Genomic DNA, 22,741 nt, shown 5'->3' with positions numbered 1-22,741 from the left:
TAGTAACGAATTTTAAAATTACGAATTTTTTCATTAAAAAAAATAATTGTTAAAACTTAAGGATAGAAAAAAAATTAAAGACTTATTCAATTTATTCAAAATTGTAAATTCAATATAGGATTGCCCAAAACTGTTATCTCTTATCAACTTCAGGGTGCCTGGAAAAATTACGAGACAGGTACCATCGTTTTATAGCAACAATTCACAGACAGTGTATACTTGCAATGCTGTGAACAGACTTCAGGAACTCTGCAATTGTTATTCCCGCGGATCGGATATATTTAGCGTAGGATATTGCTCTTAGAGATCAAACCTGTTAAACTTTTTCAAAGATGATGAATGGTAATTAAACCTTTAGTATAAATGTTATATGTAACAGTACTTTGGAAAAAACTATTATTAAATTTGATTTTTACATTTATTTTTTAATTGTTTTAAACTACTACTGAATGTATTTTAGAATTTTAAGGTTTAATTTTAGTTTCTAATTCTTGGGTAAAAAGAAATGTTTGTTTTTTTTAATACAATTAAACCAAATATTATCGTATTATAAGTTTTGTAATAAGAAATTTTGGCGTAAATGTTAATAAAATATAATAAATAAATAGTAGCTTCGTTTCCTTAATTTGGATGCTTCGCGGTTTTGTAATCATATGCGAAACTGTTTTTTTATCGAAAATAGTTTAAAATACCTCGATATAACGTCACAAAATAGTTGTGAAATTACTCTGCCGTAATGTTGTGATTTACGACATTGGCCCTTTAAAACCCAAGACACAGATGTATTGAAAAAAATATGGTTGCAAAATTACATTAATTTAAAATAAGTTTATTTACCTTCTGATAAAATCTGTAGGTACGCAATTTGTTGAGTGAAGGACTAACATCTACTCGTTTAGTAATTCAATTGTCGATATGTTTTTATTTATTTATTTATTTAACACTTTATAAACATATACAATATTTATACACATAAGAGCGGGCATATTGCCTTAAGGCAATTTCTTCCTACCTACCCAAACCGTTCAGTTTGAGAAAATTACAAATACATGGACATATTTAATCTTACAATTTTATACAAAAATTAAAAACAAAGATTAACAAAATAAAAATATTTAAAAAATTAACACTATACTACGAATATAAAAAATTAACACTTTACTATGAAGAGAGGAGAGGGGATGGGAAGGAAAAAAGAAGGATTAAGGAACAATTGAAATATTTAGATGGTAACATTTCAATCTTAACTTAAATGTTAATAAAGTCGATTATTTCACAATCGAGCAGCCACTACTGTGAAAGAGGAGACAAGAAAATTAGAGCAATGACAGGGTATTAAAAGGGTTCTCTCGTTACTAGAACGAAGAGATAGTCCGTGTTGTGAAAGAGGTTGGAAGAGCTCTCTCAGATAAACAGGCGAAGTGGGATTATTTAAAATATTGTGAAGAAGTGATGGAATGTGAATGTTTCTTCTATGCCTGATACTGAGCCAGTGATACTCGGTTATGTGGTCAAATTTGCGAAGATCAAAGATATAACGTATACAAATATTCTACAATCGCTCTAACTTGTCAAGTAATTCAGAATTAGCATCTGGATAACATACATACGCATAGTCAAGGAGGGGAAGAAATAAGCTCTGGACCAATGTTTGCTTAACATTAATTGGCAATAAATTCTGTAATCTTTTAAGTGAGTGTAAACTGCTATAAAGTTTACGACTAACTTAGTTAACCTGATGGTGACACCCTAAATGCTTATTAATGATAATACCTAAGTTTTTGACTGAATTCATGAATGGAATTTCTGCACCATCTATTTTGAAAAGAGGAAGTGTGGAAAAATTCACTTTTGAATATATTTTTTAATTCAAGCGTTGATAAGTCGATTTCACGTAAATTATGATTGACCTTGTAACCCTTAAGGGCTGAAATTTGTTTTATGCTCAACGCAAGTTTGGTAGGACCCTTTCCCGAGTAGAAGTAGTGGCATGAAGCCAAAACAGTTGTTAGTAGCAAAGTTTCGCGAAACCGATGTGGTTCACCAGAAACCGAAATACGACGAGAGGCTAAAGCCGCGGTTATGAACCATTTATCCCAACACTTTTGTAGTTACATAGTCTGTATTGAGACCCAACTGAAGTTGCGAAGGATTTATTTGGCATTAGTGATGTGCGAAACTAATAGTTGAGAAAATTTGAAAAACTCATTAAAAAAAATAGCTACTCAGAATTCATCATTATCATTACGCTTTCCGCACCTAGTATATTATAGTATAGGGTGCTGTATTTGTAAACCAAATGTAGTTTCTTTTTATTTAAAATTATTTCAACAGAGAGGGAAAACATTTTTGAGAAGGGAATATGGAACTCTAGGCATTTACAGGGCTTATGATCTGTCATTGGCTGGTTTAAGTGGCCACACTTCCTTTCTCAAAAATGTTTTCCCCTCTGTTGAAATAAATTTAAATATGAGTAACTCCCAAGGACGGAAATTCAGCCAGTCTGCAAGCATTTGGACATACTCAAATATTGTTGCAGATTATTTTGACTATTTGTTACATGAAATCAGTCCTACGCTTCAAGTGCCAGTCCAGTATCAAAGAAATATAAAAGTTTAAACAACATTTAAGATTAATATTTTATTTTCACCCTGCCAAAAATAGTGCCCAGGACCTCGACGATGCTAGGTGAATGTGCCAACCACTTAACTACGAGTGGGACTTATCTCCACTCGTTTTTCTTATTTCTTGTGTGTCTGTAATGTCACATTGGTCCACATACGATACAAGACTTGATATTTCTCTCTTTTTTTTAAATGAACAAGTTGTATTTTTTGTAATTGGACATTTTCACACCGGATTTAAAAAGTGAAATTCGTGTTAATATGCAAGATTAAAATACATTTATTCTTGCTATGCTAAGATTGAATGTGACGCAAATACAGCAATAAATCCGTACGAGAGAGAGCATGAAAATCGAACTCTTTAGAAGGAAGACAGAGACGCTGTTCTATGTTGGTGCTTGTGCAAAAGAGATTCAGTCGGTTATTGGCAGTGAGTGGGAGTGCACGCATGTAAGATGACTAGCGTATTTCTGATTTTCAATGTATGCTATAACAAGGCAATTTTTAAATTTATTTATAAATCATGGAACAGTAAATAAATATTATGTCTTTTGCTTCAGGTTACACGATGTTACATCACCGCCCGTAAATAATTTTTTACCTCCTCTGATTTTACTCATGTCCGTACAATCAAAACTCTTTATTGCTCAACTGTTGCCCTTTTCTAAGAGAACTAGAGAGAGGTAATTATTCTTATGCTGATATAGAGTCAATGTTAAATATTTCTAGTCTACAAAAACGTAGAACTAATATTGATTACATATACATGTTCGGAATAGTAAATGGTATAATCGATGTTCCATCATTACCTGGACAAGTAAAATTCCATATAGGTTGAGGAATAATGAAGTACTGTTCATCGATCAGCATAGAACAAACTATGGCCTTAATTCTCCAATGACCCATCGTTCACTCAAGACAAGATCTGGACTTTTTTGTTCAAGTTTACAGCGATTTAAACAAGCACTAAATAAATAGTCCAAATCTTGTCTTGATGTCCCTTATGTTTGTCAATGCTTCTTTTCTTTTTTTTTTATGTTTTGAACTATTTTTGTTACTACAATCTACTATTTTAACCCTACAAATTGTAAAAATGGACAATGTCCGTTAATAAATAAATACTTATTTATGTTCCCAATACTTTTTTTACTTTTTAAACCAGTTAGCTTAGTCAACAATAGGTGTTTCGTCTTTGTCCATATATTTGTACATAATGCTAGATTCTATCTCGAAACATAAATATAGGGAAATCATTGTTAATAAGAAGTTTTTAAAAAATCAGTAACATAATGTTCAGTATCAACCATTGCATACTATTATTTATAGCTTAAAAATTATTAACACTATAAATGTATAAAATGTTGTTGTTATTGTTTTGTATGAAAACTTAATATGGTAATCTCCGCGCATCGAAGTAAACAAATAATTCGATCATTGTGACTTGTAACTAATCATTCACATCACTAACTGGAGTAATAAAGCCGCTTGATTATAAATTAATTGAAATTCGTACGGTCTTGGAAGCAAAATGATCGAATATGTTCGATAAATAATGTTTATCTAGAGAAACGTATATTTGGAGTAGTGTATATATTTGCAGATGGCTGTTAGAAAGTTAAATAAGGCTGTTTGTATTTGGGACAAGTGGGATCAAATATTAAATTTAATCTTTTGAGAATAATTGATAAGGATAAAGACATCAAAGAGAGTTGGTAGTATTTTTAATCAATATTTTGTGGCTTCATAAATTTGTTTAATTGCTCGAGGGTGCGTGATATTCACGCGAATGAATTCATTCGAATAATCATGTTTTTGTAAAATCAATTATTTTAAACGGTATTATGTTTGAGAAATATGAATAATTTACAAACGTAAACATAATTGCATCTTCTTACGATAAATTTTATGTGTTTTTTGTAATTTATATGTATGCTACTTCACATAAGTTCATGCAAAAAAAAATTTGTGTGTGTTTTGAGAATGTTGAAATGTTTGTAGAAAAACACTCAATTCTCATGAGCATAATCAAGATTGAAAAATAATAATCCAACTGAGATGGATACATTTTTGAGAAGCTTGAAGGGCTTATAACCTGTCATTGGCTGGTGTCAGTGATCACTTTACACGCTGTGAAACATTCACCTTTCTATTTACATGTGCATAAGGGCGGGCATATTGCCTTATCAACAAATGGAAGAATTGAAAAAATATGGATGTTCAAACATAGGCAAAATGGTGAATGTAACATAGTGTGTAAAATAGCCACTTTAACCAGCCAATGACAGGTCATAAGCCCCGTAAACGCCTAGACTTCCATATGGCGGCCTCCGTGGTGTAGTGGTCAAGACGCTTGACTCGCGCACGGAAGGTTCCAGGTTCGATTCCCGGTGAGAACACAAAAATTAAAATGTGATTTTTCTCAAGCCTGATTATTCTGTTATGTAATTCACCACTGTAATTGGGCCTCTTGGCCTGTTGTGGTGCAAAAAAATGAAATGAAATTCCCTTATTTAAGGTATTCTCCACTCCTATTGTAATTTGTTAATCTTAATGACTCCCGAGGGGGAGAAATCCAGTCTTTTGTCTACAAACATTTGGACAAACTCAAATATTGTAATAAAAATGTATATAATATAACATTTAAAATTAAAAACCCATATATCTACAGACTTTCACAAATCAGGGCCTCGATTATGAACGCTATCTTCATATGTATATATCGAGATGGTACACCTAACTTCTGTACTATCTCTATCTACCTCGGCATATTTTACCGACTTGTCATCTCGACATCAAATGATCGAATAGAACCAATGAATGACCCCAAAGATTTAGTCCGCGTTCATTACGTCATTAACATTTTAAATATTTCTCATTTATATTTTAAATAGACTTCTGTGATAAATAGTGCACACTTCAAAGCAATTATAAACTCCATCAAATCCCAATTCAAGCTAAAGAATGTTTGCTTGAACTTGATTTTTATGTGACTTTTGACAATTACCAAGACGGTATATCTAACGATCATCGGTATTTATCTACCTATTGATTACAAAAACGACTACTTTAAAGTTTTGATACGTACACTGAGAAATATAGTAAAACAGATGGAAAAAATATAATAACTAATTATTTTATTTAAGTGGCAACATTACTTACGCCTAGATACTCTTAAACATAGTTAGGGCAGAATCTAGCCACATTATTTTTGCATCTAGATGTTAGTTTTTCAAACTTGCAGTTATGTCTGAGTTTAATTAGACTTCAAAATTTACCTATTTCTCTCATATTTTTGAAAGGATTTTAAGAAAAAAAGTGCCAACCTCAGAACGCTTAAAAATTTTAATAAATCGTAATTAAAGAAAAAATTTCTTGGTGGAACGAAATTTTGGACACTGTTAATGTGTAGGTATGTGTATCGAGGGGTACTAGACCTGTCGGTGAAAACCGATGTACTTACGTCAAAATTTGATGATGGAGTGATCGGTAGCGTATCTTCGTAAAGTGTTGGAATTTTTTTATCTTCAACGATGACGTCATATTGAAGCAAAACTTGAAGGAGGGGGTGGGTAGTGTATCTTCGTAATAACTGAAGAGAATTTATCTTCAACTAAACCGTCACGGCGAAGGTATGACGTCCTTATCTTCCCATCAAAATCGAGACCCTGAAATGGTTTGACAATTCCATGATTAGACTTATTTGTTTGTATGTATTCCGCTGAGTTTCATTTAATTTATAGATGGCTGAGTAAGGAAATATCTCTTTTTTAACAATTTATAATTACTAAGGGTCTATAAAATACTGTTGAGTAAAAAAAAAAAAATTGTTACATATTTGTATCTTAAAAAATATTTTTAATATTATGATTTTAAATTCCCGCGAAAACGGTTCATCGCATTGGCCACGCCCCTAATACGTCAATATTCGGTTAAATTTTGAACTTTTTTGTGACCGTTTAAATTTCAATATAGCGACGCGTCGTCATGAGTTTTGTCGTCACAAGTCAAGCTAAACATGTCGCGTTTTTATGGAATCATATTTTTCGACAATTTTATTTTAAAAGTTATATATGAAAATACTTCTCTACAATATCCACATATTTTAATGTGATATTTCCCTATTGTCTGGTATTTTGTGCGAAAACTACACAAATCACTTTGTTCGCATAAAAACAGATAAATTGTACTTCCGTTGTAACCAAACCTAGAACCACTGGAGCAAAACCGTAGCGAGAATTTTCTTTCATTACAAAAATGCAACGTTATTTAAAATAATTTATTGTTACTGCAGAATTAATTCGCAAAAAATATTTTTCTAATGTAATGCTTTCGAAGCGGATCCGGAAAGTATGGCCGCGGTCCCAATTTTGAACTAACAATTTATTTTTTCACAGCCACACAGGGAAATTAAGATAAGGCAAATGTACATACCATGTGTATTAACGGGGTCTACGTCCAAGGCACACAAAAAGAATGCGGCAATGCGTTTTGACGCAGCCTGAGTTTCGATAAAAATTGCCGCATCGACATTAACAAATATATATTAAATTTGATCGATCATAAATTGACAATACTGCGATCAAGGGTACAATAAAAACTTTTAAGTTTTTTAAGTCTCCATGTTTTGTAATTTTCGCGGTTTGATTGTCCCCTCTCTGTCTCTCCTCTCTTCATAGAAGAGTGTTTTTTTTTATATATTTTTTTTTGCTTTTAATTTTAATTCAATATGTCCATGTATTTATAATTTTCTCAAACTGAACGGTTTGGGTAGGTAGGGAGAAATTGCCTTAAGGCAATATGCCCGCCCTTATTTGTATATTTATTGTATATGTATATAAAGTGTCAAATAAATAAATAAATAAATTGTACATAAATATTTAGTTTTCACTTAATGTTTTTTGAAAAAATTGATGTTGAATACGCGAAACTGAAGAAAGATACTAGCTTAACAATTTTGAAAAAGGGGTGTGCGCTTTCATTGAGTTGCAATGTTAAAATATTTTTTTATTATTTTATTTGCAGAACGACATTTTTTTTAAAGTTTTGTTAAAAATTACAATAAAATTCATTTTACTGATTCGAATTTTTTTTTTTCCATAATTTAATTATTAGGTTTGAAGTAAAGGCTTTCGTACAATATTGGTACAATAATACCAATTACGACCTAAATGTTAATATTTTTATTCTAACAAATCCACTAAACTAATGTTTCCACCAGCACTAACATAATATGGGGAGGGGTATGAAAAGCAAACTTAGAAATCTCCATTATAAACGGAAAATTAGTTATTGAAGCCAAAATAAACTATATGTAAAAACCTTTCCACCTAAATATTTGCGTAATTCAAAACCGTCTCTAAATCTTGCAAAAACAGATTTAAATTATACTTGACATCGCAGAAATTTCAGCATTCTCCATTGAGTTGGTGAATCAAAATTAGAAATCTTACAATTCTTTTTACAAAGCTTTTCTCCAACATCTCAATACTTCGATGGAGATTTCTAAGTTCGTTCATCGAATACCCTCACATATTACACCAGTTAACCATTTATTATTTTTTCCTGGTAAATTCAGTAGAATAAATAAATTGTAAAGGCCAAATAATTTGATGTTTATTTTTTAAACCAACAATGTTGCCAAATTTATAATATCATCTTCATTAAAAATATTTATTCCATTAACTCCAGTAACTTGATGAGGTGGTTATTTCTGATTGAACTATTTTATTTTATACAACGTATTATTTTGGCACCACGGGTACCTGAAAATCTTCTACACAGTATTAACATAATACTATCATTGGAAATTGAAAATAAAAGAATAATTAGTAGTCAATAAAACTGTATTCTTAAAAAAATAATATAAGCCAAACTACATAATGCCAAACCCAATTCTACAAAACCCCAAAATACCCAGACAGAGAAAACATTAGAAAATTACAACTTTACTGATATACACAATCAGTAGCTCAATCACAAATAACTACCGATGTGCTTATAAGCGACGTGATAACAATTTCTCACCATGATTGTTTATCGTATTTGCGATCACAATGGAACATCCGTGAACACCTAATATTAAATGTCAAAATATTTACGTTTCGAGACGTATCTGCTGCGCAATCACATATTTTATTTTTACCAGTGTAAATATGGAAAATATTCCAAAACTGCTATTTTAATTTATTTATTATTTATCATGCAATTTATTGCATTCAGCTGGCGGTCGGTAAGCCGAATGTCAAGAAAAGCAGTCGCCATAGTAATTATAATTTAATTTTCCTTTTTTTGTATTAGATACTCCTTACTGTGCAAATGCAATATATTGTTGTTTTTTTTTCGTAAATGCCGATTTTTCGCCAATGAACTTTATTTATTTACGAGAAAAAAGCTAAACTGGCAGTGCACAACGGAGTTTTAGTCCCAACACTTATGTATGGAAGTGAAACATGGAACTGGCAGAGGAAGGATGAAAGCCGAGTGAACGCGGTTGAAATGCGATCTCTTAGACGAATGTGTGAGAAATCAATGTATAACAGGGTTGCGAATGATGAAATCAGGCGAGAGTGTAAATCTGAGTCAAGTATAATTGATAAGATTAAGAAAGGGTCTCTAAAATAGTTTGGTCACGTAAAACGAATGGACGACGAAAGAATGGTAAAACAAGTATATATGGCGAATATATATGGCGGCAACGTGAGACGAGGACGACCAAGGAAGACGTGGCATGATCAGATAAACCAAAATCTTAAATCTGGTCATGCCAAAGGCAGACAGAACCGAAGGGCATGTACGACAAGATGTATGAATGTGGAGGAAGCTAGGAATGTTTGCCAGGATAGACGTGTGTGGTGGTCCGTTATCTCTGCCTACCCCTACGGGGAAATGGCGTGATAGTAGTAGTAGTAGTAGGGAAACAAAAAACAAACCGACACAAGCGTTGACTTTGAGATTACATACGCGTTGACTTATGACTGCGATAACTTAAGCATGTTCATTGTGATTGCTCAAATGCTTAGCACGTTTTAAAGCACGTTGATAGTTATTTGTGCTATCACATAGCTCTATAGCTACAGAATACGAGAGCACAATACAACTATGTATAAAAATCGTCAAAAAAAATAGGCTTATATCGATTTTAAAACGATGCCAACGAAATGAAAATGTGCAATGTCCCACTGGATAAAATAAAAATGGCAACCGCACAAATAATTTAAATGAATTAAAAATAAAGTAAGGCGTATTAGCCCAAATTTTGATTCAATACTTAAAGATGTTGTTCTCAATAAACCGTTCAAAGGCAATTTACGAAAGGAGGACAGCACTTGGCTCTTAGCTGGGAATCATCCTCTGATAGCTACAGCGAAAATAAAGAAACCATTCATTCCAGTCTTAGGGGAATGGATCATGACCGCCTGGCAGAAGATTTGGGACACGTCTATTGAAATGGGTTTATGAAATGTTGAATTTCTAACAATCTGGATAAAACTCTAACAGTAAAGATAAAAAAAATATAAGAAAATGATACATTGACTAGTAATTATTCAAGCGACACTGGATTCAAGCATGTCGGGAATAAAAATAATTGTTTTTTATTATACAATTTAACAAATTAATTTTGGTTGTATAATTGATTTTTTCCTTTTATTTCTGTTCCAAATATACAAGTTGCGTTATATTCAAGGCCACCTTATGTTCGTGATAATACGGTTTATGAAAACTCACTTAAAATATTAAATAATAATTTATATTTCTGCAAAACAAAATCTTAATTTTTGTCATTTTAAATAGTATCTATGCTTACATTTTCCGTTATGTTGTATCCAAACTCAACACAGAGCTTTGAGTCTCATAAGTTTTGGAATATTTTACTATTTTGTGAAATAAATGTACTATTTAAAAAAATAAGTAAATTTGATATTTGTGTAAGGATGATATGACTTACCAAAGGTTTTATCGCATACGAGTAGATGGTGAGTATTAATATTTTTTTTGTATTTATTTTTATTTAAGAAGGTAAACATGAACAGAAAAATATAAAAGGAAAAATAATGAAACCGTACGAACGTAGAGTGAGATTTTAGTTTCCGTTTCGCGGCAGTTGGTGACTTGCTTGGTTGGTATTTGTAGACCTGGTATTTAATGTTACCAGTGTCCATGTATCCTACTGGATTGATTTTACAAAGCAACTTTAAAAAAAAACTAAAATATATATCAAAACTTATCCGAAACATAGACGATAAAAATAAACTTATGTAAGGTTTTATAAATAAGTAATTTGTACTTTTTTTATAAATAAGTAAAAATACACACCAAAAATCATCACTGACACCCCAAAATATCGACATTTATACTATTCCTATAACATTGTAAGAAATTGTAATTTTAATGTTAGTGGTCTTTTTTATATTATATTGTACACTTTTAAATCTTGGGAATCTTAGGAAATTTCTTACAAAGCATATAATTATTAGCAACATTACAATAAATCACGAATGGAATATCCGAGTTTAAAGGAAATAAAATGTCTTTTTTAGTCAGTTTTTCTTCTCGCAAGTTTCCATCCATTTTATTTCTTATCTTGATAATCCATTAAAATTTCAAAATCAATAAGATTCATCGATTTCAATCAATACTGGTTAACAAAATTTTAAATACCTTTTCCACAAAAATGTAATTTATATTATTTTTTTAACGTTTTCTAATATTTTATATTTATTTTATTTTGAAAATTTATTGCATAAATAAATATTTATTAAAACCAGGGAATCTTTTTAATATCAGTGAATTAGAAAATTAATACGGAGCGTCCTCTGGTTAGAATAGTCTCCATCTAACATGGCTCAGCCTATTCTAAGATGGAGATTTTTATGTTTTAAAGTATAAGTTGTTCCATACTAATATAACAAAAAAAAAAAAAAACTGAAACTGCTTAGTAACAAATGCATAGCTAATCAAATGTAAGAATTTAATCATCGTTATTATATAAATATAAAGAATGTATACGTGCTAAGAATACATGATGTTACCTAAACATGCATAATTTAGTAAAATATGTAATAAAAAACAAACATAAAGTTATGTAATACATAAGAATATAAATAATATGTGGACTAATTATATACAGTAATACGTTTATTTATCTACGTATATACATTTTTGAAATCTCTTAATGAACTTCTTGCTTGAGTAAAACCCAGAAATAAAATGTTTCATGTCTAGAGTTCCATTAGTTTTTATTATACTTTTTTGTATTGGATGAAGTGGCGAGTAATTATTTGGTAATTTTTCTTTTATGAAATTCTCACAAAGATATTTTGCCGTCCTAAATCGGTAACAATGTCTATATCTATAAGCATACATTTATATCACCGTATCGTGGTATGACTTTTCCGATCCCTAAAAGACATACACAATCCATTTTACGCTGTTGGAAAACTGCTTTCAAATGAAAAAGAATCCGTATTGTAATATTGTAGAGCTTGGGAGAAAAATGCTGAAAATCCTTACATTCAATATGAATTTCTTGGGTTGTATCTGAGATGCCGTTCTAGCGTTTTTTCAGAGTGGTATTTTTATTACGTTTAAAGATTTAAATTTAATAAAAAATATTATTTTTTACCTTTTGGTATTATTACAATCACGTGTGTTGGCTGGATGGAAATTACAGAAAAGTGTGGTGTATTTTAATGAATTCTATTAATATAAGTTCCTGGTAGGGAAATTAAGAGATTCGAGTATGATTCGTATGTTAATGAAGAGGAGAAATATCATTTATAGGGCCGTACAGGAAGATGTTGCAAAGAAGTATTTTTAGCATGTTTCGTTAACGATCCCTTTACGGCACATGTTGACGACCTCCATGGTGTAATGGCTAAGATCTTTGACCCACGCACGGAAGGTTCTAGGTTCGATTCCCAGTATGAACATCAAATAAAATTCATTTAGATTTTTTTCAGCCTGGGTGTTCTGTGTTTAGTGATTGGTTATCTTGGCATTTTGTGATGTAAAAAATAAACACTAAAAAATAAAAATTTACAATCTTCAAGTACTTGTTGGATTTGATCATGCCAGGTCTCTCTCGGTCTTCGTCGTTTTTTACATCCATCAACATTCGCATCGTAAAGCTTTTTAGCCGTTTTTTCTGTCCATCCGCTCTACATACTTAAACCAGAGCAGCACTCTTTTCTTGATTTTGACTGTAATGCTTATTTCAGTCTTACATAATGTATGGATATCGTCATTTGTACACCTATCGTACATAGTTTTACTACACATTAGCCTGGGAGATCGAGCTTCGACTGCATTCAGTCTACTTTCATACAGTTTTTACCTATTCCATACTTCGCTTTCACGCATAAGAATCCGTACCAGAAACTCTATCACAATGGCCGCACTTGTCGGTAATTACCGATGCTATAAACATATCTTTAGGATAAATATTAGTTAAGGACTTTTAATTGACGTGATAAAAATCATGATAAATATCTTTGATTAAGCAAGACTTCTAATTTTGCTTCCTGCGACAAACATTTTTACAAGGTAGCTTTTAGTGCAACGTTCATCCTGTTCCCTTTAGCAACAAAAAATATTTAAAAAACGTAAAGATGTTTTTACAGTGGCCTTCGTTATGAGCGGTTATTGTGATGATCAAAAATAGTCTCGAGAATTTTCAATTGTTGCAGCACACTCTTTTTAAATCTGTTTCATCAGTGAAATTTTATTTGGACAATCTAACGTATTTTTTCTTGTGAAATAAATCCGTTCCCGCGCAGCTGTTTGTAAGTTACAAGGTAAATATACAAGAACCATAGTTACATACATAGAAATGACAAAATAAATCATGCTTTCAATTTGAACCCCTTTGAACATATTTATAATAATATGAAGGGCCGCTTTTGGCGAGATAGATTTATGAGAAAGAAACACCTCTTGAGTGAAAAGTGACGGGAGGATTTATAAGAAAAACAAGGGCTTCTCCGCAAATGGGGTGGTAAAATTATTTTTTGAAAGCTGAGTTTGCGCTGGGCGGGAGTCGTATATCTTACTTGCGGTTTTTGTTAAATTCTTTTATAATTCTTTTATTTATTTTCTCCAGCTACATAACAGTAAAAATGTGTTTCGTTATATTTTTGGGCTGAGATAAACTGAATAAATTAACTGGCTGACTTGGCTGACTTGGCTGAAAATTATTATTTCGTATTTTAACAAAGCATATTTATAGCACTTACTTTCGGAAAATAGCTGTTAGGGTTTCTTTTCCTGGATTATTCCATTCCGTTATCGAAAATTCGTACTAACAATCACTGAAGTATAGTTAAATTGAGATGATGCTTCGTAGAACGATAAGTTCAAATGAGTTGATAAATGTCGAACACAGGTATGTCCACAACAATCCACCAACCCATGTGGACCTACTTGCTTCTGAATTTGAAACATAGTTTTTCGACGGTGTTTTATTCTAAATGAAGACACGTTTTAATTTGAAAAGTACTGAAATGATTTTTTTTTTCTCTACATTTTGTCGAGCAAAAAAAAATTGGGTGGATATACTGGCGTTTGATATTTATCAACTCAAATAATTGTGCTCTAAAAACGAGCGTTGTCGCGTCATACCGCATCAACATTGCCGTGAAAAACACGTAGTAGAGTATAAAAGACTAACTGTCTTTGCCAGTTTACTGTGGATTAAAAATAAAACTATTTCCCACCAAATAAAAGGTGAGTTCCGAAGCCTCAGTTGAATGGAACACAAGACGGGTGCTTAGGGTTGCATCTAATGTATATATATTAATGATTATTCTTTTTTTTAGTTGAATTATAAGCTGAAAAAAAATAATAATAAAACTGGTAAAAATTTATAAATAAAAGTGGAATAAAACTAAATACGTATTTTTATTATTATAATTTTATGGGTATTTAAACTTTAAGAGTGTATGATTTTAACTTTGTTATTTGTAAAAGATACGTGAATACATTTTATCTCATTAAAAAAAAGATCATTTACTTTACACCACTGATAAAGAGAGGCCAGATCTCTTTTGGTGCAGATAGGGAAAATGATAAAATGATTTACATTTTGGTTTTGATTGTATTGTACATTAAATTAAATCCTTTTTACCCTTTCAGATAAGCAAGGGGTGGATCCTCGGAGCAGAGTTGTGCGATATGTGGACCTCAAGTGACGTTCTATGCTGTACTGCTTCAATTCTTCATCTAGTAGCGATTGCAACTGACAGGTATACCTACATTTACAATGACCTAATTTTGCTTGTCGTTACTGATGCAACCTTAATAATTTATTTACGTAGCTACATAAAGTTTTATTTATTTCATATCAAATAGTTTATCGATTCAAATAAGTGCTTTATTTATGTAATATCATTCTGAAATAATGAAAATGTTTTAAAAGGCTATAAAAATATGGATAGGGGAGGTGGGTAGAAAAATGAATTGTGCCATTCGGCCAAATCAAATTTTAAATATCTGCTCCATTAAATTACCTAAGTGAAGTTATTTGTATGTTGTTTTCTCATTGAAATAAAATATGGACATACAGATAAAAATTAAAGATTTATCCAGGGAAAAAACAGTGTGTAATATTGTTTATAAATTTTGTAAATTTTCAGTCTGTATATCGCAACAGTGAGATGAATCTAAAATTTCCAATTTTGAGATTTACATGCAGATATGTCAATAAATTAAATAAAATAGTGTTTCAAACAATAAAATATTGAAGTAATTTAATATATAAAATAAATATCGATTTCCAGTGAGACAAAAAATCTAAAACAAGCATCTGCTGGAACTTTTTCTCAAAAGTTTATTAAACTGTTACTTGTTACAAACCACACTACTCCAAAAACTATTAGTTATTTTTAGATACCGTTCAATCGAATATCATGACTAGTTTTTCTTTAGAGTAACAGTTTTAAAAAAGTTTCTGCTATTTTTAACAAAAAAATATTTTAAAACAACAGTTTATTTTTTTATGTTTTAACTGTTTCGAAAAAATAGCTGTTACATTTTTTTAACCACCTCTGGTATGGATCCAAGCGAACACTTGTTTCAAATAACCAATCATTTATACCGTTGTTATGTCGTGGCAGCCGGCTACTAATTTCCGGTTTAGGGTTAGCCATGTTTTTCGACGTTTGCGTGTTTTGAAGTTCAGCAAATTTGTTGTGAACGGCCGAAGATTCAGTTTCGGTTTCGGCCAGTTTTGAACAATAAGATGAGTTTTGGACACGGTTGCGATTTTGGCAAAAAAATGGCCGAAACATTGGCTCAGTCAAAACCTGCTCTTGCGGTTGGATGCGTCGAATTGCGTTCGGCTGTACTCGGGTGCGTCTTGTGGCTCTTCTTGTGAGTTCTAAAATCTTTCTGATTTTATACTTTTGTAATTCTTTTATAGTCAATAAGTTAAAGTTTGTCTTAGTAGATGTAAAAAAAGATAACAATATAAACTTCAAAACACCTAAAACAAGACCCGAGACAATCGTTCTTAAATTTGGGCCAAGTGTCAATAATGCGCTACTTCAAACTTTGTGATAAACGTTTTTAGAGTCGTTTTTTTTTACATTATACTCTTAGAGTCTCGAAAAAGAAAACTAAAACCTTAAGAACCTAATGCGCGTGCGTGAAATTTTTGGACAATTGCTATGGGAACTAGACGCAACTCGACAAGTAGCATCCCGCGTATACAACAAATACTATCAAGAACAAGATACCTAGATATTCAGTACGTACGTTGATATGGGAAATACGCATATGTAGCTAGGTATATCTACTGAAGATATTGTTTGAATCGCGTGCACCCGAACGTTCTCAGTGAGAATTTTAGGAATACATCCACAGTATCTATGGACGGAACGCGCCTTTTTGTATCACACCCAGGGCTGGTATTCCGAACGCGTTTACAGCGCGCTATAATGCGTATTTAGTACGTAAAAACGCGCTATACCGCGCTATAATTTCGTTTAGAATACTAGCCCAGGTACCGGAGAGAGAAATAAATTCGGAACTGGATTGAATGGAATATCCTTTGAAAGTATTTTGTGTTATTTGTTCCTGGTTTCATTAATTATCCTGGAGGAGAATATATGATGATTTCTCACACACTTTCAACCCCCCATAACAAGTAATGAAAGAAAAAGATTAATAGGGATATTAATGTTTTTATGTAATTATTATCCCGTCACGCAGAGATGACAGGTGTGCGCAAAGGTATCTTAGCTTGGATAAGCAACATTATAAATAATGATAGAATAAAGGTAAAGATCTTAATTACTTTCATGAGGATAAAAATACACTTTTCTTTCCCGTTTTTTCACCTATGAGATTTTCCTTTCAGATATTAAATATCAAAAATGTATTTCATTAACTATATCCTGAGTTTTGTCGTTGTCTGAGTAAATGAAAAATAAATTTCTGTGACTAAAATAGAACCAGAATACCGAACGAGTGTTTATTAGAGTGGGCCTATGATGTATGAAGTTTTTTTATTTTTTTAGGCATCAAAGCAAAAGGGGTCTAAAATGTTTCATTTTCGATCACATTGAACGTAAAAAATATTTTTTTTTATATTCCGTACTGCTTTTGGCTTTTAACCGAGGTTTGAAGTTTCTAACTGTCTAAATATTTTGTTAATTATCTATATTGATAAAATTACTTTTTTGTTAGTGAAGATATCGAAACTACTTTTTGAATCGCATATCAATAAAATTACCTCCAAAGCATTGAACATGTTAGGTTTCATAATTCGAATGAGTAAACACTTTGATTATCCAAAGGCTCTAATTTCATTATTTTATACGTTTGTCAGAAGCCATTTGGAATACGCCTCTCAGATATGGAATCCTCAGTATGCCATGTATATAACCATGAATGGTCACATGAACTGAAGTACTCTATGAAATGGCCACATGAACTGAAGTACTCTTTTATGATAGAAAAAAGCAAAAGAAGTTTCTGAGATATCTCTACATGAGAGAGTGCGGGTATTTTCCTTGGCTCTACCCGACTGAGTTTCTCCAGGGTATGCTTGGCTACAACAGTTTAGAGACTAGAAGGAATGTGTATTTGACAACACATTTTTATCGATTGTTGCGCGATATGATCGATAATTCTGAAATTATGATGAGCATTGGTTTGTATGTTCCTGATAATTACCTAAGACGCGTCAGCATAGATTGTTTCATATTCCGATATTCAGGACCAACCAGCCTATGGTTATGCCTGTTGGAAGGGCTACCGCTATGCTGAACAACATCGCTCTGGATATTCATCTATTCCATGTATCCGAAGGGGTTTTCCGGAGCAGGATTCTTCTACTACTTTGACATGAGTCTCTTTTGTGTATTTATTTTTTCTTTTTTAATATGTACGTATTGAATATATTTTTGTAATGTATATGTTATATTTTAAATAAATTAATTGAATTGAATTAAAATAACAAGAACAGAAGATATTCCACAAAAAATTATAATGTACCTAAAATACAAAACCGGTATTTGTTATGATCATCTCACTGCCTCCACCTTCCATATAATCACTTCTCTACAATACCGCAAAGTGTGTGTGTGCGGACCAACTACTGATTCATAAAATTATCACAGGAATAGTTGACTGTACAGAACTACTTAGTTTAATAACAATACATGTGCCAGCCAGGATTTGTGGATGGTACCACCCGTTTCATGTACCAATAAGTAAAACATCGTATGTTAAAAATGCTTTATTTCGTAGAACTTTTCTGTGTACAATACAAAATTTAAAGACAGATTACACAAGCATCACTCTGTTAGATTTAAAATGTACACTAAATATGAATTATGTAACTTGGTAGACATTAAAATAATAAATATGTACATCTCCCTCTTTATCCTCTCTTCAAGCATCCTTGTTCTAATCCCGCCCAATTTTCAAAAACTTACTGTTCTTAAACAAATATTTTTAAAAATTTTGATAGTTGAAAAATATTTACGAGTGCATGAAAATAACATTTTTATATGTATGAACTTATATGTATATATTTAATATGTCATATAGTTTCTTTACTAACTTTGTATACTTTGTGGAAATCTGTTATTGGTTCTGAGTTAATACACTATATATGTTTATTTACCATACATATGTATGTAGAACTGTTGGTTTAATAATAAAATAAAATAAAATAAAATAAAATAAAATAAAATAAAATAAAATGAAATGAAATGAAATGAAATGAAATGAAATGAAATGAAATGAAATAAATTAAAATTAAATTAAATTAAATAAAATAAAATAAAATATAACTTAATCACATTACAAATTCTAACACGTTTTAAAACTACCAAAATACAAAAAGTTTACACCCCGCGAAGTTGATTCCGTTAAGCGCCTGGCTAATATTGACGAAAACAATGGCTCATTAAAACAATGCTACCCATTTATTACAAAACAAAGTGTAACTCCACACCCTTAGACGCTCATTTAATAAGATTTAACGCACATTATTAAATTTTATTAGACTGATTTTCTCACTTAAATACAAAATGACAGCCGGTTTAGCGAAAAAAATTGACTTTTTCTAAAACTTCAAGCTCTAGTTGAGGGCTAAAAGTAGTGTCAAATGGTTTTTTATTTTATTTTTTGCATTCCGAGTAATCCAAAAAGCAACTTTTTAGACCCTTTTTATTTCTAAATTCGGAAAAAAATATCGGTCCAACCAAGTGTTTATGACTCAAAAGCTACTCTCAGGTAAGAATCATAAAAAGGAAAATCGAGTGGATATAAGTCCGCTTCGTGGAGTAGTAGTTTGCGCGTTTGCCTACCAAGTTTGAGATTTAGAGTTTGATTCCTGACATGATTATACTGAAATATTTATTTAAAAAGGTTTTTAACATGAATTTAAACAATAAAGGGTTATTCCATGGTAACTCACGTTACATTTAACTCCACAATAGGGAAATGTTATATTAAAATTCAATCAGAAGGTTAAAAAATATGTGTTAAATAACTTATAAAGTAAATATACGTATAAAAGATTGTTATTATTAGAGCACACACATAAATATGTTTATGTTCAAAATTTCTAGTATTTGAAGATTCAAAATAAAATAAAATAATAAGAAATGCTTAAGCATCAATATTTACATTACTTCTAAAAACATCATATTTAAACATTCAGATTTATGCCAAAACACTATTTTCCCGAACGTTTGTTTAAAAACTCTTATTTTTCATGACCCCCCATAACGATTCAGTTTCCACGTAATTTGTACAATGTTCATGTTTTTTATTGATATGTCATTGTTTCGCATACATTTTAAAACCGGTGCGCCAAAGGCAAAAAATATGTAGCAAAATTCAAATTCTCTAAAAACGTTTAGGTGCAGTAAATCTAACGTTTTCTAAAAAGTTAGCCACAAAACACGCATTTTCCTAACTTTAACAATTGCAAATTACTCCATCCAGGTGAGGTCCTGACATTTAAATATCAATTTGCACTATTATTTTTATTATTTAGATGGTATATTCACAAAAATAAAGAAATAAAATATAATTAAAATACTGTTTACAAAAAACTTGTTATGTGTAAAATTTTAAAAAGCAGAAAATGAGAGTACTGCTTTTGTATCCCTTTTAAGTCGTTTTATATTGAGGACTTGAATAAGTTCACGCTGTTTTTGTTTTAAGTCTCTCGGCTTCAATTCATATGGCACGATATTCCCTTGCTTTTGAATCGTTCCGAATGCTTTTAAATATTTAGCAACTGCTGTGTGATCAACTTCTAATGATTTTGCTATTTCGATTTGCGTCTGACATGGGTCTTCATCGAACAATGCTTTTTATTATTCATCTTCAAAATTTTACGATGCGTCAGAGCATTCTTTATCTTAAATATTGTTATCATTATTTTTAAAGCGTCGACACCAATTTCTGCATATTATTTCCGATACAGCACGATCGCCGTGAGTTTCCACAAAAAATATATATGTGCTTCAGCGCAGATTTTTTTGGAATAGTAATGCAGTAATTTTTTTTTGCAAATACCCTTTTTGGCATGATATTCGACATATTTAACACTATGAAAACATAATGTTGTTTCCATTTCGGAGGAACAACATGTATTGTCAGTTCAGACCTATTTTGGAGCTTTGCGATGAAGTCGGCTGAAGTATTGCTGAATATTAAAAAGCAAAGATCATACCGTATGTCGGGAAGGGCACAACCTTTCTGAAACTTCTGGACGGAAGTTTCTGCAGTTCAGGTGAAGAAACACCTATATACATTTTATGTGAATGTGATGCTTTACATCATAAAAGAAGCCTCATCCTCGGGAGACCACTGGTTAAACCTGAGGATGTTAAAGAGCTCACCCCCTACCCAGTAGCCCGGTACTTTAAGGATCTGGGCTTGGAGGGGGAGATTTAGCAAAATGAAAAATCTCGCATTCCACACAGTAGCCTCTTTATTGACCTGGACTTGGAGGGCTGGAACTATTCACGGGGACCCGTCACAATAGATCTTCATAGGTCGCAGTGACGTCAGAAGCTTGTATAGCACTGACGCCCACCCTTGAGAGTAAAAATATGTCGGGAAACAACGATAACATTTTTGAATCTCTATTATTTTGGTCAAAAACAAACTATCACGCCCCATAGCGAGTTCTGTCTTTGCAAACAGACCTCGCTTTCTACATATCCAAAAGCAACCCAAAATTCATTTTTGGATTTTGTCGATCATGCTCATCTCAGCCTTACATAATGCACGGTGTTTAACATTTGTGCAACCATCGTACACAGTTTTACCACACATTAGCCTGAGAGTTTGATTTTCGACAGTATTCAGCCTACATTCATCCTTTTTTTAAACTCCATACATCGCTTCCATACATAATGTTTTTATATTTTTATTTATTTAAACTTTTACGATGTTTGTTTTTTTTATGCAGAATAATGTTCCCTCACTGGGGTGTCCCGCACCGAGGGAAACATTTTACAATAAGTGAAACATGCCTTAAATTAGTTACTAAATATAGTTAACATAATAAGAAAGTGAAAACGTAATTAATCTTATCAATCTAATTATCATTTTAAACATAATAAGCAATATAAACTAAATTAATCATAAAAAACTAAACAAATTCATTGAAAACCATAACAAATTCTGGGAATTTTTTTAATAGCCTTTATCATAAACGTACAGAAAAAATAACATATTAATTTTCCACTTACAAACATTTGGACTTACGTACTCAAAATATTTTTGACTCTTTGTAGCCTAAATCTCTCTAGTTAACAGTTCCCAATCACACAACCATAAAGCATAGAGAAACGACAATGTCGAAGATATTTTCCGGTCGCGTGATTTTGCTGCTGCACAAAATGGCCGTAAATCGTAGGTTTATCATTGTTGCTATGTTTATTTTGGCCGAGAAAGCACATAAATCAACAATTTAGTGTCCGGAACTCAAACGAGGTGGCACTTCCTTATCAGCTCCGTTTTATTGGCGCCATTGCTCCTGCAGGTAATTTATTTTGTGCAGTACCGGACTTGCACAATAAAAACGAGGATCCAATAAAATTCCAAAACGTGTGTAACAGACGCGGCGGATCACTGCTTCGTCCGTAGCAATCGCGCCCGTCACAAGAACTGTATTTCTATAGGTGTTGGTGTCAAACGCAGAGTGGCCGGGCGTAGGCGGGCCTCGGCCGACGAACGATAAGCTCCGGGGGAGGTATCGTCGCCTAGAGATCCCTTGCGGGGTCGCTAGCGAGTAGCGCTGGCGGCCGCAATCCTGAGTCAGGCAACCGGGTTGTAAGGCCGGTATCTCTCCGTCGGTGGGAACGGCGGGGTGTGTTCCGGGGAAGTATCCAAGGGTCCAAATTATCCGGGGTCCAAAATCCAATCCAAAGAGTATCCGAGTTCCAAGTCCAGGGGGGTAGCGGTGTTCGAATCCAGGTGGCGATGAGGTCCGGTTTGAAGCGAGGTAGGGAGGTGAAGTGGAGAGTAGAAAGCCTTAGTAGTGTGGTGAGATGACTGACTTTATTTTTCCCCGGCGGGGCTATATATACAACATTTTGCCGTGCGGCGGTGGGCTAGGCCAATAGCGGGCGGTGCTAGGTTGACCA

General features: G+C 32.3%; 1 protein-coding gene across 1 annotated transcript in view; it reads left to right on the top strand.

Annotated features, from left to right (window-relative positions):
* The window catches only part of LOC148282424 (5-hydroxytryptamine receptor-like), a 281,204-nt gene that overhangs the window by 244,196 nt on the left and 14,267 nt on the right, over positions 1–22,741 (top strand). Inside the window, exon 4 of the mRNA XM_088225117.1 lies at positions 14,754–14,863. Within this exon, the coding sequence (XP_088081243.1) occupies positions 14,754–14,863 (110 nt within the window). The remainder of the gene's footprint in view (positions 1–14,753; positions 14,864–22,741) is intronic.

This window comes from Micrasema longulum, unplaced genomic scaffold (assembly GCF_059751315.1).
Source record: "Micrasema longulum isolate JH-2025_06_02 unplaced genomic scaffold, ASM5975131v1 h1tg000331l, whole genome shotgun sequence".
Classification (NCBI taxonomy): Eukaryota; Metazoa; Arthropoda; class Insecta; order Trichoptera; family Brachycentridae; genus Micrasema; species Micrasema longulum.
The sequence above is the reverse complement of the archived record's forward strand: the minus strand, read 5'-3'. Positions and strand labels throughout refer to the sequence as shown.